Here is a 17,552-nt window from a genome sequence, read left to right on the forward strand (position 1 = left end):
ATATTTAAACATTAATGATTTCACATAAGATCCAGATTTCCTGCTTCTCTTGAAAAATAACACGTCAGTCCCTGAGAGTAACTGTAAAATGGGTTCTTTCTAATTCACCGCAGTCCCCACCTTTCCCTATTGCCAGTGAACGCTGGGGCTGAACTTCATTTGCTATTTATCACCTTATAGGAGGCTCGATTCATTCATTGACTCGATCTTCCCAGCTCCTGTAGGCATTTTCCTCTGTAGTCCCTTCTGACAAGATTAACAGTTTGTAGGCCAGTCAGATGTCCTAGGGATGCCTAACTCCCTCATATCACACAGGCTGTATTTCCTCCTCCATTCCTGTGTACATGATGGGAATTGACATAAGACAAAGACATTGGTTCTGTATTTCAAATATAAAATAAAATGTCAATGAGAATTTCTGCTAGATATTAAGAGTTGTAGCCAAGTTTTGTGAAAACTATTATGTAACACACATATTTTCAGTGAAAAATGCTCAATGAGTTGATTGTTTTTTGAGACTTTCCTAGGAAGTTATAGGCAAAGAAAGTAGTTGTATGAAAAATTAACTGCTAATTTTTAAGCAAAAGCTTTGTTTTTAGTAAATATATATCTTACTATTCCAGATTTTAAAGTGGGAATATCAATTTTTTGTAGTTTATTATCTTTTCAGAGAATCTGTGTTTCTTATGACATTTACTACTTTCTACCTTTATTAAAGTTACATATATATGTCTCATCTCCCTCATAAAACTATAAGGTCTTTGAAGAACCATGTTTCATTTATTTCTGTGTGTGTACCCAGGACTTCAGTTAGTAGTGTAGCACATAAATGTTCAAAGAAAATAAATGTCATAAAAATAAAATAAGTCTCTCTTTTCAGGCAAAGCATTGGCAAACTGAAAACTGGTTTTCCCTTCCTAAAAGAGATACTAACTTAATGAAAAGTGACATTCAAGAAGAAAGCATAAGGGAAATTCCTTTACTTTCTAAGAAGGAATCATGGTTAGACCTACCAGAACATTCTCTACTTGATAAGAAAAACAAAGATGATACCACATTCAAGTAAGTAATTTTAAGTGTTACCTGGATGCCAACTGGAGTCAAGATAAGACCTAACAAGATTGGCCCATACTTCCTCATGTGCTCCATTGAACACGCAGGGACTATTTCAAGGGTGTGTGTGGTGGAGGGAGAATTTATATTCTCAGGGTCATTGTATCTAGTTCAATTTCTTGCCTCCATTGAATTCTTGATTTCTATTCAGGATCTTCTAGTCTTCTGTTTCTGCTCCATCATCAACCTAATTGTGCAAATTATCCCCTTTCCTCAAAAACAATATACTATATGTATATATGTATGTATGTATGTATCTACCTCAAAATGTATGTCAGATTTACTCCTGGTTTTGGTAAGGTGCACAGGGGTTTATATGACAAAAGTTCAAAGACTTAAGTTTGAATAATAGACATGACTCTCCTTTGAACTCTTCTCACCTTTTCTTCACTGTAAATGAAGCCCTTTCTTCTCTTTACCCCACTCTGCCAGATCCCATTCTTCTATTCCTCTTACTCTCTAATGCCAGACAGTTTTAGTTATTTCTTTTCGTTAACACATGCTCTCATAATTTTTTAAAAGATCTTATTTATTTATTTATTTATTTATTTATTTGAGAGAGAGTGCACAAGTTGGGGGTGGGGTATAGGGGAGGGACAAGCTGACTCTGCACTGAGCACAGAGCCCCACCTGGCTCAGTCCCAGGACCCTGAGATCATGAACCAGGCTGAAATCAAGAGTCCTACATTTACCTGATTGGGCTGCCCAGGCACCCCTCACATAATTTCATCTTTCATACTCAACACATATTTTTTTGAGAGGATGATTTTATTCATTGTATTTTCTTCTATACAAATGAAAAAAATTTACCATGTGCATAATGTTACTTTTGGGCTTTATAGAAAAATTGCACAGGAAGAACACGGAAAGTACACACCCTATTCCCATCCCACACAGTGTCTCACATTAGTTTGGTGTATCTGTTACAGTTTATGCACCAATATTGATACTTTATTATTAGCTAAAGTGCATGGTTTACATTAAGGAGGTTTGGTGGAAGGTCCTTTGATGACTACACTCAGGGACCTCTGAGTTGCCCATTTCCAAATTAAGGCACGCTTTGGCCAATCTCTTGTGGCTCAACCGTGCTAACTGGGATTACCTTTGGTAATACACATCCAGTGTTTTTCTGTTACAGTCCCTCACAATGGCAGGCCTCCCCTCCTGAGTCCACTTCGGCTTGGCCCATAGGAGGCTCGCACATTCTTACCACACCAACTGTTGCCTAGTTGCCCCTTCTTTCCCTACTCACATGGTAGCTCCAGTCACAGCTTTTTGCCTATTGACTTTTGCAGGTATTGATGACTCATGGATCCATTCTGTCCCCCTAATGGTTACTCCATTCTGTCCCTCTAATGAGGCCATAAACTAAATTCTGACTGGTCCATGTGAGCGGAAGCTAGAACTGAAGGGGAAGCTTCCTTCCTCTCCCAGGGCAGTGGGACTCAATGCATACCTACAACTCTCTCCTCTCTTATCCCATCTTCGGTCTGTTTATATCCTAGAGTGCTGGTCGACCTGGGTGTCAGCAGGTTGGTTGTAGAGCTATCTCCTTGTCCTTTACATGGAATCTAGCACCTTACTCAGAATTTTCAGAATACATTTTGCCTCTTAATTAATGAATTATTTTGCTTTCAGACTTTTTGGACCTTTGCTGACAGGGAGATAGAAGAAAAAAATCCCCCTTTAAACATCCTGTTACACTAAATTACACTTTGGTATTTGTTCTTCCATTTCCTTGAATTATAGCTTGCTGAAATGTCAAGTGGCATTTTACTTTCAGACAGAAGGATCTTTTCAGTTTAGAAATATAGCATGACCAATCCTGTACAATAATAGAATGCTGGGAATGGAAAGATTTTAGACATGATAAAAGGCTCCCACCCAGCCACCCCACTCAATTTTATAGATGAGGAACTACAGTTACCCAGGGTAACACAGAGAAAGCATTGTTTCTCTTCCTGTCATACTCCTAGCAGAGTGAAGGCAAGTATCATCACACATTCTTGTTTAAAAGTATTTCAGCTTCTATACTAATTTCCTGTTCCTTAATGACACACTCAATTATTCTTTTTTTTAAATCAGTTTTCCTGTGAAATTTCCAGCAGTAAGAAGCAAAGTTTCCTCTATTACACTGCATCTTTTCAAACAACAATACATCAAAAAATGCCTGTGATCTTTAAAATTTCTGCTTTATCTAATTCAGATGACTGGATTGAAATAATTTTAGGACTTTATGGTAAGCAGATAGTACAGAATAATGCCACTTTGGAATTATTGAACTAATTGAAAGAAAAAGACGAAAAATATATCCTCAGAATTGGCTTGGTAGGTACATCCTTCACTTTTCTCAGGAACACGACCAGAGATCCTCTGTGGAAAACATACCAGTGCGATGTAATTGTTAGCTGAAAAATGTCCTCTGTGGCCTCCATCCAATACTGAGGAGGCTACTGATGATTTTCTCCTTAAGAGAATATTATTCTCAAGGACATGCTCTATTCCTAATCAGATTAGTAAATACAAGGAAGGAGTCATGCCAGTTCTGGTCCATTTGCAAAAGTATTTTTAAAAATACGTGAAAGAATTTAAGGGAACTAAAGAGAGAAAAGCACAGCTGGTGAGTCTGTGTGCAGGTGGGGGTATGTTCAGACGGAGGCAAAACAGTAAGGAAGATGGAGATGCAAAAAGGAAAAGCCAACAAAGTGGAAGATGCAGGAAAAATAAAGGGAAAAATCAGATGCTTTACAGCTACATTCTCATCTTAACTCCTAAGATCCTCTCTCCAGGATAAAAATCTTGGCATATATTATCTTGTGGCTTATACATAAATAACAGGTTTCCGTAGTGCTTAAGGTATTGTAATATTACGTGTGAGAAGTGGGTAGGTGGTAAAATGTCATTTTCAATTTAAGTCTTGGGGAGATGAAGACGAATATAGAATTTACGAGGGTAATAGAAAGTCCTAATGCTACGTTAACAATTGATACAGAGAAATGGATTTTTTCCTTCCTTATATTCAGCAAAAGTGAAAAAAAAGTGAGAAATAAATGAAAGGGTAAAATAGGTAGGTAAAATAGGTAAAAACAGGTAAAAAAACAGTGGACATGCATTTTTCTTCATTTATAGCAATGTTTGATTTCTGGACTCACACGAAATTATTCTATCTAGAAAATAGATAAAATGAGTAACTCAGACAATATAACTTGAGTATTTTTTTTAATATATAATGTATTATTGTTTCAGAGGTACAGGTCTGTGATTCAACAGTCTTACACAATTCACAGCACTCACCATAGCACATACCCTCCCCAATGTCTATCACCCAGCCAAACCATCCCTCCCACCCCCCACCACTCCAGCAACACTCAGTTTGATTCCTGAGATTAAGAATTCCCCGTATCAGTGAGATCATACGATACATGTCTTTCTCTGACTTATTTTGCTCAGCATAATACCCTCCATTTCTATCCACGTCATTGCAAATGGCAAGATTTCATTCCTTTTGATGGCTGCATAATATTCTAGTGTGTGTGTGTGTGTGTGTGTGTGTGTGTGTGTGTGTGTGTGTGTGTGTGTGTGTGTATACCACATCTTCTTTATCCATTCATCTGTCGATGGACATCTTGGCTCTTTCCATAGTTTGGCTATTGTGGACATTGCTGCTATAAACATTGGGGTGCACGTACCCCTTCGGATCCCTACCTTTGTATCTTTCGGGTAAATACCCAGTAGTGCAATTGCTGGGTCATAGGGTAGCTCTATTTTCAACTTTTTGAGGAACCTCCACACTGTTTTCCAGAGTGGTTGCACCAGCTTCCATTCCCACCAACAGTGTAGGAGGGTTCCCCTTTCTCCACATCCCCACCAACATCTGTCGTTTCCTGACTTGTTAATTTTAGCCATTCTGACTGGTGTGAGGTGGTATCTCATTAAGGTTTTGATTTGGATTTCCCTGATGCCGAGCGATGTTGAGCACTTTTTCATGTGTCTGTTGGCCATTTGGATGTCTTCTTTAGAAAAATGTCTGTTCATGTCTTCTGCCCATCTCTTGATTGGATTATTTGTTCTTTGGGTGTTGAGTTTGATAAGTTCTTTATAGATTTTGGGTACTAGCCCTTTATCTGATATGTCATTTGCAAATATCTTCTCCCATTCTGTCAGTTGTCTTTTGGTTTTGTGGACTGTTTCTTTTGCTGTGCAAAAGCTTTTTATCTTGATGAAGTCCCAATAGTTCATTTTTGCCCTTGCTTCCCTTGCCTTTGGCAATGTTTCTAGGAAGAAGTTGCTGCGGCTGAGGTCAAAGAGGTTGCTGCCTGTGTTCTCCTTTAGGATTTTGATGGACTCCTGTCTCACATTTAGGTCTTTCAACCATTTTGAATCTATTTTTGTGTGTGGTGTAAGGAAATGGTCCAGTTTCATTCTTCTGCATGTGGCTGTCCAATTTTCCCAACACCATTCATTGAAGAGACTTTTTTCCATTGGACATTCTTTCCTGCTTTGTCAAAGATTAGTTGACCATAGAGTTGAGGGTCCATTTCTGGGCTCTCTCTTCTGTTCCACTGATCTATGTGTCTGTTTTTGTGCCAGTACCATACTGTCTTGATGATGACAGCTTTGTAATAGAGCTTGAAGTCCGGAATTGTGATGCCGCCAGCTTTGCTTTTCTTTTTCAACATTCCTCTGGCTATTCAGGGTCTTTTCTGGTTCCATACAAATTTTAGGATTATTTGCTCCATTTCATTGAAAAAAGTCGGTGTTATTTTGATAGGGATTGCATTGAATGTGTAGGTTGCTCTAGGTAGCATTGATATCTTCACGATATTAGATCTTCTAATCCATGAGCATGGAACATTTTTCCATTTCTTTGTGTCTTCCTCAATTTCTTTCATGAGTATTCTATAGTTTTCTGAGTACAGATTCTTTGCCTCTTTGGTTAGACTTATTCCTAGGTATCTTATGGTTTTGGGTGCACTTGTAAATGGGATTGACTCCTTAATTTCTTTCTTCTGTCTTGGTGGTGTATAGGAATGCCACTGATTTCTGTACATTGATTTTATATCCTGCCACTTTACTGAATTCCTGTATGAGTTCTAGCAGTTTTGGGGTGGAGTCTTTTGGGTTTTCCCCATAAAGTATCATATCATCTGCAAAGAGTGAGAGTTTGACTTCTTCTTTGCCAATTTGGATGCCTTTTATTTCTTTTTGTTTTCTGATTGCTGTGGCTAGGACTTCTAATACTGTGTTGAATAGCAGTGGTGATAGTGGACATCCCTGCCGTGTTCCTGACCTTAGGGGGAAAGCTCTCAGTTTTTCCCCTTTGAGAATGATACTCGCTGTGGGCTTTTCATAGATGGCTTTTATGATATTAAGGTATGTACCCTCTATGCCTACCCTCTGAAGAGTTTTGATGAAGAAAGGATGCTGTACTTTGTCAAATGCTTTTTCTGCATCTATTGAGAGGATCATATGGTTCTTGTTCTTTCTTTTATTAATGTATTGTATCACATTGATTGATTTGTGGATGTTGAACCAACCTTGCAGCCCAGGGATAAATCCCACTTGGTCATGGTAAATAATCCTTTTAATATACTGTTGTATCCTATTGGTTAGTATTTTGGTGAGAATTTTTGCATCCATGTTCATCAAGAATATTGGTCTGTAATTCTCCTTTTTGATGGGGTCTTTTTCTGGTTTGGGGATCAAGGTAATGGTGGCCTCATAAAATGAGTTTGGAAGTTTTCCTTCCATTTTTATTTTTTTGGAACAGTTTCAGAAGAACAGGTATTAATTCTTCTTTAAATGTTTGGTAGAATTCCCCTGGGAAGCCATCTGGCCCTGGGCTTTTGTTGGGAGATTTTTGATGACTGCTTCAATTTCCTTAGTGGTTATAGGTCTGTTCAGGTTTTCTATTTCTTCCTGGTTCAGTTTTGGTAGTTGATACATCTCTAGGAATGCATCCATTTCTTCCAGATTGTCTAATTTGCTGGCATAGAGTTGCTCATAATATGTTCTTATAATTGTTTGTATTTCTTTGGTGTTGGTTGTGAATCTCTCCTCTTTCATTCATGATTTTATTTATTTGGGTCATTTCTCTTTTCTTTTTGATAAGCCTGGCCAGGGGGTTATCAATCTTGTTAATTCTTTCAAAGAACCAGCTCCTAGTTTTGTTGATCTGTTCTACTGTTCTTTTGGTTTCTATTTCATTGATTTCTGCTCTGATCTTTTTTTTTTTTAAAGATTTTATTTATTTATTTGACAAAGAGAGAGAGACAGCGAGAGCAGGAACACAAGCAGGGGAGAGGGTCAGAGGGAGAAGCAGGCTTCCCACCGAGCAGGGAACCCGATGTGGGACTTGATTCCAGGACCCTGGGATCATGACCTGAGCCGAAGGCAGACGCTTAACGACTGAGCCACCCAGGCGCCCTCTGCTCTGATCTTTATTATTTCTCTTCTCCTGCTGCGTTTAGGCTTTAATTGCTGTTCTTTCTCCAGCTCTGTTAGGTGTAGGGTTAGGTTGTGTATTTGAGACCTTTCTTGTTTCTTGAGAAAGTCTTGTATTGCTGTATACTTTCCCTTAGGACCACCTTTGCTGCATCCCAAAGATTTTGAACAGTTGTGTTTTTATTTGTTTCCATGAATTTTTAAAATTCTTCTTTAATTTTCTGGTTGGCCCATTCATTCTTTAGTAGGATGCTCTTTAGCCTCCATGTATTTGAGTTCTTCTTTCTGACTTTCCTCTTGTGATTGAGTTCTAGTTTCAAAGCATTGTGGTCTGAAAATATGCAGGGAATGATCCCAATCTTTTGGTACTGGTTGAGACCTGATTTGTGACCTAGGATGTGATCTATTCTGGAGAATGTTCCATAGGCACTCGAGAAGAATGTGTATTTTGTTGCTTTGGGATGGAATGTTCTGAATCTATCTGTGAAGTCCATTTGGTCCAGTGTGCCATTTAAGGTCTTTATTTCCTTGTTGATCTTTTGCTTAGATGATCTCTCCATTTCAGTGAGGGGGGTGTTAAAGTCCACCTACTATTGTATTGTTGTCAATGTGTTTCTTTGCTTTTGTTATTAGTTGCCTGATATAACTGGCTGCTCCCATGTTAGGGGCATAGATATTTACAACTGTTAGATCTTCTTGTTGGATAGACCCTTTAAGTAGGATATGTATCCTTCCTCATCTCTTATTATAGTCTTTGGTTTAAAATCTAATTTGTCTGATATAAGGATTGCCACTGCAGCTTTCTTTTGGTGTCCATTGGCATGGTAAATAGTTTTCCACCCCCTCACTTTCAATCTGGGGGTGTCTTTGGGTCTAAAATGAGTCTCTTGCAGATAGCATATCGATGGGTCTTGTTTTTTTATCCAATCTGATACACTGTGTCTTTTGATTGGGGCATTTAGCTCATTTACATTCAGAGTAACTACTGAAAGATATGAATTTAGTGCCATTGTATTGCCTGTAAGGTGACTGTTACTGTATATTGTCCGTGTTACTTTCTGGTCTATATTACTTTTAGGCTCTCTCTTTGCTTAGAGGACCCCTTTCAGTATTTCTTGTAGGATTCGTTTCATGTTTGCAAATTCCTTTAGTTTTTGTTTGTCCTGGAAGCTTTTTATCTCTCCTTCTATTTTCAATGACAGCCTAGCTGGATATAGTATTCTGGGTTGCATATTTTTCTCATTTAGTGCTCTGAAGATATCATGCCAATTCTTTCTGGCCTGCCAGGTCTCTGGATAGGTCTGTTGTCAATCTAATGTTTCTACCATTGTAGGTTACAGATCTCTTCTCCTGAACTGCTTTCAGGATTTTCTCTCTGTCTCTGAGACTCGTAAGTCTTACTATTAGCTGTCGGGGTGTTGACCTATTTTTATTGATTTTGCAGGGGATTTTCTGTGTCTCCCGGATTTTGATGCCTGTTTCCTTCCCCAAATTAGGGAAGTTCTCTGCTATAATTTGCTCCAATATACCTTCTGCCCTTCTCTCTCTTTCTTCTTCTTTGGGATCCCAATTATTCTAAGATTTTTTCGCCTTATGCTATTAGTTATCTCTTGAATTCTGCCCTCGTGATCCAGTAGTTGTTTATCTCTCTTTTTCTCAGCTTCTTTATTTTCTATCATTTGGTCTTCTATATCACTAATTCTCTCTTCTGTCTCATTTTTCCTAGCAGTTAGAGCCTCCATTTTTGATTGCACCTCATTAATAGCCTTTTTGATTTTGACTTGGTTGGATTTTAGTTCTTTTATTTCTCCAGAAAGAATTTCTCTATTTCTTCCATGCTTTTTTCAAGCCCAGCGAGTATCTTTAAAATCATCATTCTGAACTCTATTTCCAGCATCTTACTAATGTCCGTATTGATTAGGTCCCTGGCAGTTGGTACTGCCTCTTGTTCTTTTTTTTGAGGTGAGTTTTTCCGTCTTGTCATTTTGACCAGAGGAGAATAGATGAATGAGAGAACAAAATGCTAACAGAGTAACAACGACCCCAGAAAAATATACACTAAACAAATCAGAAGAGACCTGAAACCAGGGGAAAAGAAAGGGAAAGAAAGAAAAAAGGAAAAGAAAAAGATAAAAACAAACAAACAAACAAAAAAACAGAATATGATCAAATATGATCAGGCTGGTGCATATATCAGTGCCACACACTAGATTTTGGGCGTATTTTGGTCTGTTAGAAGAAAGTGCCTCCCAAAATTTTAGAGAAAGACAAACTTATATATGTACAAAAATGAGGGTAAATACAATGAAGGGATGGAATATGACTATAAAGATGAAAATTATAAAAGATTTTATAAAAGAAATTGATAAGGTAAGATGTTGGTTGAAATAAGAAAGAAGAGGAATTAAAAAAAAAAAGGAAAAGAAAAGGGAGAGAATGTGATCAGGCAGGAGACTAGAACAAAGCCATATGCTAGAGATTTAGGGTATATTTTGGTCTATTAGAAGAGGCTGTATCCCAAAATTTTAAAGAGAGAACAACTTATATATATATACCAAAAATAAGGTTAACTACTATGAAGGGATAGAATATGACTCTAAAAATGAAAAATAAAAAAGATTTTTTAAAAAAGGGATTGATAACATGTTGGTTGAAAAGGGAAAAAGAAAATTAAAAAAAAAAGTTAAAAAAATTAACTTTGAAAGACTAAAGAATCATGGGGAAAAAGCCATGAATTCTATGTGCAGTATTCCCCTAGCTCTGGAGTTCTGCCGTTCTCATTGATCAGTAAACTTTGTCTTGGCTGGCCGTTCTTGCTGATCTTCTGGGGGAGGGGCCTGTTGCCGTGGTTCCCAAATGTCTTTGCCAGAGGTGGAATTGCCCTGCCCTTGCTGTGGTCCGGGCTAAGGAATCCACTCGGGTTTGCTTTCGGGAGCTTTTGTTCCCTGCAAGCTTTCCATACAGCTTTTGAGGACGAGAGTGAAAATGGTGGCCTCCCAATCTCCGCCCCGGAACTGCCGAGAACTCTGGGCCCCGCTCCTCAGTGCGCCCCCAGAGAAAAGCAGTCAGTCACTCCCGTCTCCCCAGTCTCTGGCTGCACTCTGTGCTCACCCGGCCTGTGACGGAGCATTTCTATCTCTGGTGCACGACCGTGCATGGAGTCTCCAAACCCAGCAGATCCCTGCGGTGCACTCCCGTGCCGCTCCTCCCAGGAAAGGAAGGGGAGTCTCCCTGATCTGCCGCTTTTTGGGTCCCTGCTGGAGGAGCAGTGGCCTGACTGTGCTGTGGATCATGGTTTATGGCAACTCGGAGCTGAGAGCCCGCTCCTCGGCTCTGTCTCTGCAGCCGGCTTCCGCACTCTGATACCTGGGAGCTCTGCTGCATGCAGGCACCCCCGGTCTTTCTGTGACCCTGAGGGTGCTTAGACCACACTGTTCTGCGAGTGTTCCACCCTCCGCTTAGCCACTGGAGTGACGTCCCTCAGCAGAGCCGACTTATAAATTTCCGATTTTGTGCTCTGCTGCTTTATCACTTGCCAGTAGCGGCTGATGGAGGCTCCCACCCCCGCCATCTATCTTCCTGAATATTGCCTCGGATTCACTTCTCTGCATGTCCTACCCTCCAGAAAGTGGTCGCTTTTCTGTTCAGAGAGTTGCTGCTCTTCTTTTCTTCCATCTCCTGTTGAGTTCATAGGTGTTCAGAATGGTTTGATCTCTAACTAGCTGAATTCCTGGGACCAGACGAAATTTAGGTCTCCTACTCCTCCGCCATCTTCCTCCTCCTACTCCTAGAGTATTTCTCTACTGTGAAAAAAATACATGTTCTTTAGGAGAAATTTTGGATGTACAAATAAGCAAAAAGGAAAAAGATGAAAAATCACCTTTTGCAAAACTGTTGCTGACCCTTAGGCATTTCCAGTTCCAGGCAAATAAGCAAATAAACAAAAGTACATCTTATGAAAACGAAGACTAGCATACATAGTTTATAACCTGTTTTATCATTCAAAAAATACACAGGGAGTCCATTTCTGTGCGAATTAACAGGGGTGGCCGCAGACATCCACATCTGCAATGACATCCTAGGAACTTAGGAGTTTTGTAACCATTTCCTTTTTTTGAGCATTTAGACTGTTTACAAATGTTATTTGGGAAAACATTTCTTAGAACACCTTCACGCATATATGTTAGAAGACCCAACCACATTCATCATCAGCATAAATTCTTCAAAATGGAGTTGCCAATTCCAAAGTTTCAAAGGCCTTTATCTTGCTAAGTTGCTGTCCCCAGACCTGTGGGTGCCCCTACCAGCAGTGCATAGAAACGGTTGCCTTGGAACCAACAACAGATGTTGTCATTGTCCTAAAACTGTTGCCGTGGTATTTCATCATTGTTTTCAGTTGATTATTTTGATTATTTGCGAGAGTGAACTTTTTTCCCCACATGTTTATTAATCTTTAACAATTTAATAATGAACTTGAAAGAGGTATTAGAGGTATTAGACTTGACCGATTGCTGTCACATCCTTCAGAGAACCACATCCCATAATTCCTATTGGATGCTCACCATCTTAAATATGGTCTTCTTTGTTATTGAACCAGTCTTTATTATAGAATGACTCTAATGTTAAGTCAGATCTATTCATGTGTAGAACTCTCTCTCATTGATCTTCATTCTTTTTTTTTTTTTAAGATTTTATTTATTTATTTGAGAGAGCGAGAATGAGAGAGAGAGAGAGAGAGAGCACATGAGAGGGAAGAGAGTCAGAGGGAGAAGCAGACTCCCCGCCGAGCAGGGAGCCCGATGCGGGACTCGATCCTGGGACTCCAGGATCATGACCTGGGCCGAAGGCAGTCGCTTAACCAACTGAGCCACCCAGGCGCCCTGATCTTCATTCTTATTCTAGGGCAACAAAGAGCAAGTCTACTCAACCTTCTGTTATCTGACACTTTTCACTTTGGCTGCCATTTCAAAAGTGGGGAGGGCGCCTGGGTGGCTCAGTTGGTTAAGCGACTGCCTTCAGCTCAGGTCATGATCCTGGAGTCCCAGGATCGAGTCCCGCGTCGGGCTCCCTGCTCAGTGGGGAGTCTGCTTCTCCCTCTGACCCTCCCCCCTCTCATGCTCTCTCTCTATCTCATTCTCTCAAATAAATAAAATCTTTAAAAAAAAAAAAAAAGTGGGGAAAGGATTAATTATCAGAAACCAGGATAAAAGAATCAGATGGGAAATGAAACAGAAATTTCCATTAATTTCTCAGTAAGTTGTATAAGACAGAAGGCACACTTAAAATTGATGTTTCTTAGAGATGAGAAATTATGATGTTCTAAATCCTTATTATGGTTAGGAGGGAATAGATATTTAATATTATTTATATGCTGTTGATTACCTAATTATCCTGTCAGGAGATCTGTTAGAAATTAAATTAGGAATTTATGGACAGCTATAAGAAATAATACACTAACATTAAAATCGCATTTTAAATTAGGCCTTATATGACATAAAACACGTGAAGGATTGACAGTCTACTTTTACCAACAATCTGTGGCAATAATCATCCTTTGCCCATGTATAACAAATGAAAGCAAATGAAAGTCTACTCAATTTTTAAAGTTTAAATCTTAAAAATACTAGTACAGCAAATTATTATTTTTGAAAGTACCACATCTCCTTATTTTTTGTCTCATCCTTCTGAGAGTTCCCAAGAGTAGTAGGGCTGGCCATAGGGGGTGATGGAACTCCCTACTTTGAGTGGAAAATATTTTCTTATTCTTGCTTAAAGTGATAGTAAGCAATACTTACTGAGCTCCTACCATATTCCAGGCACTGTGCTAAGGTCCTTAGGTGTTTAACTCATTTAATTGTCCCTGTAATCTTTGGCAATGGTTACAATTTCATCCCCATCTCACAACTAGGAGAGCAAGGCAGAAAAAAGTTAAGTGATTTGCCCAGTGTCAACCCACCAGCACGAGGTGAACCAGAGATCCCAAAGCAGTCCTTCTGGCTCCAGAGCCAGTGCACTTTGCCACCACTCCATACTGCCTGCCCAACAAGCATCGTGTGACAATATGGAAAAGTTACTGGTTTCTGATCAGGTGATCAAACATTTTGTCAAGTACCTGCTTTGTATAAGCCACTACTCTAGGCACTTTTGCTTTCCTTTAATGCCTAGTAGGGCACTTGGAGACTTGTCACATGTCATTCTTCCCTTCTATATCCTGAACCAAGAGGTGAGAGATCATTTAGAGCCTCTCTTTCTCATAGAATTGATGGCAAGTTTGCCAGAGCCCATAGTAGGCCCTCTTCTGGCTCTAAGCCCTTTATTATATTATTCTGCATTTTTATCTTTGCCCATTAAGAGTATTGGAATTTTGAGAGTATTCACCTCTTTCTAGTTGTGTGCGCATTTTCATAGTAACCATTCCCCGAAATGTCAAATAGCTACAGGAAAGGAAGCAATTAGTTGGGCTTTGAATATGAAGTTGATCCTGCTGTCTAGTGGTTCATAGAACTGCCCTGAGTTGAGAGCTTTGTCACTATGGCTGTCCTTCCTTGGTAGTCATCTCAGTAGTGTAGTTTAGTGTGATTCCCAGGAGAGTCTCTCCTATCTTATGCTTACTCCTTTCCCTTTGTGGATTTAACTCTTAAGTGGAGATAAGCAAAGTGATTTTAGTATCACTGGTTGAGAGAGCCAGGAAGCAAATGGCCTAAAAGCAGGAAAGAGTTCAGAGTGTCTTGGAAAAATAAAGGTCTAGTGTTATCTAGTCCAAAGGTAGACCTCCCTATTTCTAGGCCTCCCTCAACAGTTTGTGTGTCAGTTTATAACAATAGTACTTTTCTGGGGGGAAAACAGTATTAACCTAACGACTATAAGGCATAACTGTACTACATTTTACCCTTCCTGTACCCACCACCAACTTCTTATTGTTACAGATTATCTTAAAATGACTAAGGATGCCATCGCAGTGGTTTTCCAAGCCCAGATAGTGACTAAATAATATGTTCTGATTCATGAGGGATTGCACATTGTGAGAGAGACATTCCAGTGTGCTTTGGGGAAAAAAATGCCACCTGCTTTAGTCTTTGGATGCTGAAGATTCACTTTAAAAAAAATCTGTAATTCCAAATAATTTATGTAGATACTTCACCCAATCGAGGAAATAGAGCTTATCTCTCATTGTCATCCCCCCGTTAAGTATAGGCTGTGCTTAGAAATTTGCTTCCAGAGAGTAGTGTATGGAAAGGAAGGGAAAAGTAACTTTACAGGGCAGAAGCTTGGCAAACACAACCTTGGCCAATGGTAAGTTTAGCATCAACAGTGATAAGACAGGTTGATAGTATGTACCCTTGATAAGATGTAATGAGAATAGGACTTCATCTCCGTTGACTTCCTCCCATCTAACCCTAAGAAAAACATCAGATAAACACAAATTGAAGGGCATTTTACAAAAATATCTGACAAGTATTCCTCAAAACTGTCAAAGTCATAAAAAACAAGGAAAGTCTGAGAAACTGTCATAGACCAGAGGAAGCTAAGGAGTCAGAAAGCTAAATATAATGTGATTTCTTGGGACAGAAAAAAAGACATTAGGAAAAAATTAGGGAAATCCTAATAAAATATTGAGTTTAGTTAATAGTCATGTACCAATATTAGCTTCTTAGTTGTGATAAATAATAATATAAGATGTTAACAATAGGGACAGCTGGGTGAGGGCATATACCAGAACTCTGTGCTATGTTATCTTCACAAGTTTTCTGACAATCTAAAATAACTCTAAAATGAAAAGTTTATTTATGTATAAAAAAGCAATCAACAAATTGCTATTTAAAGCTATACAAATAGCACACAATATTAACTTTGAGATACATTGACTGAATTTCACTTGTATTGATATTTTAAACTCTTGAGTTTGGGAAATACAGTCCAAATAGAGCAGAGGGAAAGGAAGGAGGGAAATGAACATTTATTGAATAGTGTTTTTTGTTAGGCACATAGCCAAACAACCATCCATCTCCTCTCCTTTAAAACCACAATGAGAATCTCATTGTGTAGAGCAGGAAATTGGGGCTGAGAGTATAGGAAACCTCTAGAGGTTCTCCAGCTACTCTGGAGGCAGCAGAACTGTGAATAAAAGTTAGGGGGTGGGAGAGCAATCGGCAGGAGGGCTAACAGATGCAAGAAAGGGAGGCAGCAGGGAGAGGGCAGGCCCCAGGGCTCCCAGTAATTGTGTGAAAAATGGGTGTGTTTTCTGACCTGATGCCTCCAAGAGAATAATAATGATTTTGGACAACACAACTTGTCGTTGTTGAGGTAGAGTTCTGTACAGTGAACGTTAAATATAGTTGAGACCATTTCCTGTTTTCTGACAGGAATTATGTACAACTATATAATGATTTCACTCCCTCTGTTTTAATAACACTTTTTTCCATGGATTCAAGCTAGTCTGAAGTTTTCCTATAGATTCATATGATAAGCCTCAAAAAAACTGAACATTTTTTTGCATTTTGGATAACATAAGTGAAGATCCAGGCCTCACACTGGATAAGTTTTTGACACATACCACTAGTTAACCCATTTAATTTATACCCAGGGCAAGAATAGTGTGTGCTTCTGTGAAATTTTCTTCTGCATAATTTTTTCTCTGACCTTCCAGTTGCTATGGGAATCTTTGCTTAACTAGCCTCTTGGCCTCTCTGGCTCTTACCTTTATATATCATCACCTGGCTAGCAGCCATTTCTTCAAAGATATGGCCTCATTAGTATAAACAAATGTCATCAATTAGGTCCACAGTATAGAGGGCTTTTTTGTTTGTCTGGTTGGGTTTTTTTGTTTTTTTGTTTGTTTGTTTATTTTCTTTTGTCAAAGTAAGATATGTATTTAAAGCTTGAAAGTGCCTATTTGTGGTTGATATTTTATTTTATCATATATTATTTTCTTCCAGTGTCAGACCATCAGAAGTCATAAATTTAGGTATAAAATATAAGGAAAGAAATATCTTTAGGAAAAAAACACATTACAATGGTAAAGTTATGCAAAAATCACCAGGTAAGTAATCACTCTTGACATATCTTTTATAGTGTTATTATTTTATAGATTGGCATGAATATGACAAATAGCTACTCTGTGTGCCAGGAATGCTGGTATTCCTTAATGAATGTGAAGGTAAGAGCCCGTGATCTCTGTTTAACAAAGAAGGAAAGTGAGGCTCAGAGACATCAGTGATTTGTCCAAGACTGCACAGCATATAAACAGCAGAAGTATAAGGTCTAAGCCAGAAAACACACGTAAAGTGCCCATTATAGCTTCCAAAATAGGGTTAGCATAGAATGTCAATTCTCTCCCGTAAGCATTTAAGAGATGAAGATGAATAAAAACTATTTTTGCTCTAAGGAAGCCCAATATGAGTTTAGTTTGGGCTAACCAGAAAAAGAATTATAAAACAAAAGTAACTGAAAAGAGTTGTTATCATACTGAAAGGTATTGTTCAGAGGTGTACTGAGGGGGGTTCCTGGGGGGCTCGGTCAGTTAAGCATTTGACTCTTGGTTTCAGCTCAGGTCATGATCTCAGGGTCATGAGATCCAGCGCTGAGTGATGCTCAGGGCGAGGGGGAGGGGGGATCTGCTTAAGGATTCTCTCCCTCTGCCACTCCACACACGCTCATACTCTCTCTCAAACAAATAAGCAAATCTTATAAAACAGAAGTGTGGTGAGAATAATTCCCCAAACTCCATCATATGAAAATATTTCACTCATTGCCAATCTTGTTTAAACTTATGTCCAAGGGGTAGCTGTAGTTTTGTAGGGTAGATATGTTAATTTTAGAATTTCTACTGAAATTTTGCTGCCAAAATGTACATCATTATTTAATATTCAATGCATTTTTTAATTTTTAATTTTTATTTATTTTTAAAGATTTATTTACTTATTTATTTGACAGAGAGAGAGAGACAGCAAGAGAGGGAACACAAGCAGGGGGAGTGGGAGAGAGAGTAGCAGGCT

The 17,552-nt window shown here is 38.9% G+C and overlaps 1 protein-coding gene across 1 annotated transcript in view; it reads left to right on the top strand.

Moving 5' to 3' along the window:
- The window catches only part of WDR49 (WD repeat domain 49), a 131,595-nt gene that overhangs the window by 94,041 nt on the left and 20,002 nt on the right, over positions 1-17,552 (top strand). The window contains 2 exon segments of the mRNA XM_088020026.1: positions 881-1,062; positions 16,494-16,594. Of these exon segments, the coding sequence (XP_087876152.1) occupies positions 881-1,062; positions 16,494-16,594 (283 nt within the window).

This window comes from Eumetopias jubatus, unplaced genomic scaffold (assembly GCF_037043125.1).
Source record: "Eumetopias jubatus isolate StellerSeaLion01/CBP00866 unplaced genomic scaffold, mEumJub1_p1.0 scaffold_1, whole genome shotgun sequence".
Lineage (NCBI taxonomy): Eukaryota > Metazoa > Chordata > Mammalia > Carnivora > Otariidae > Eumetopias > Eumetopias jubatus.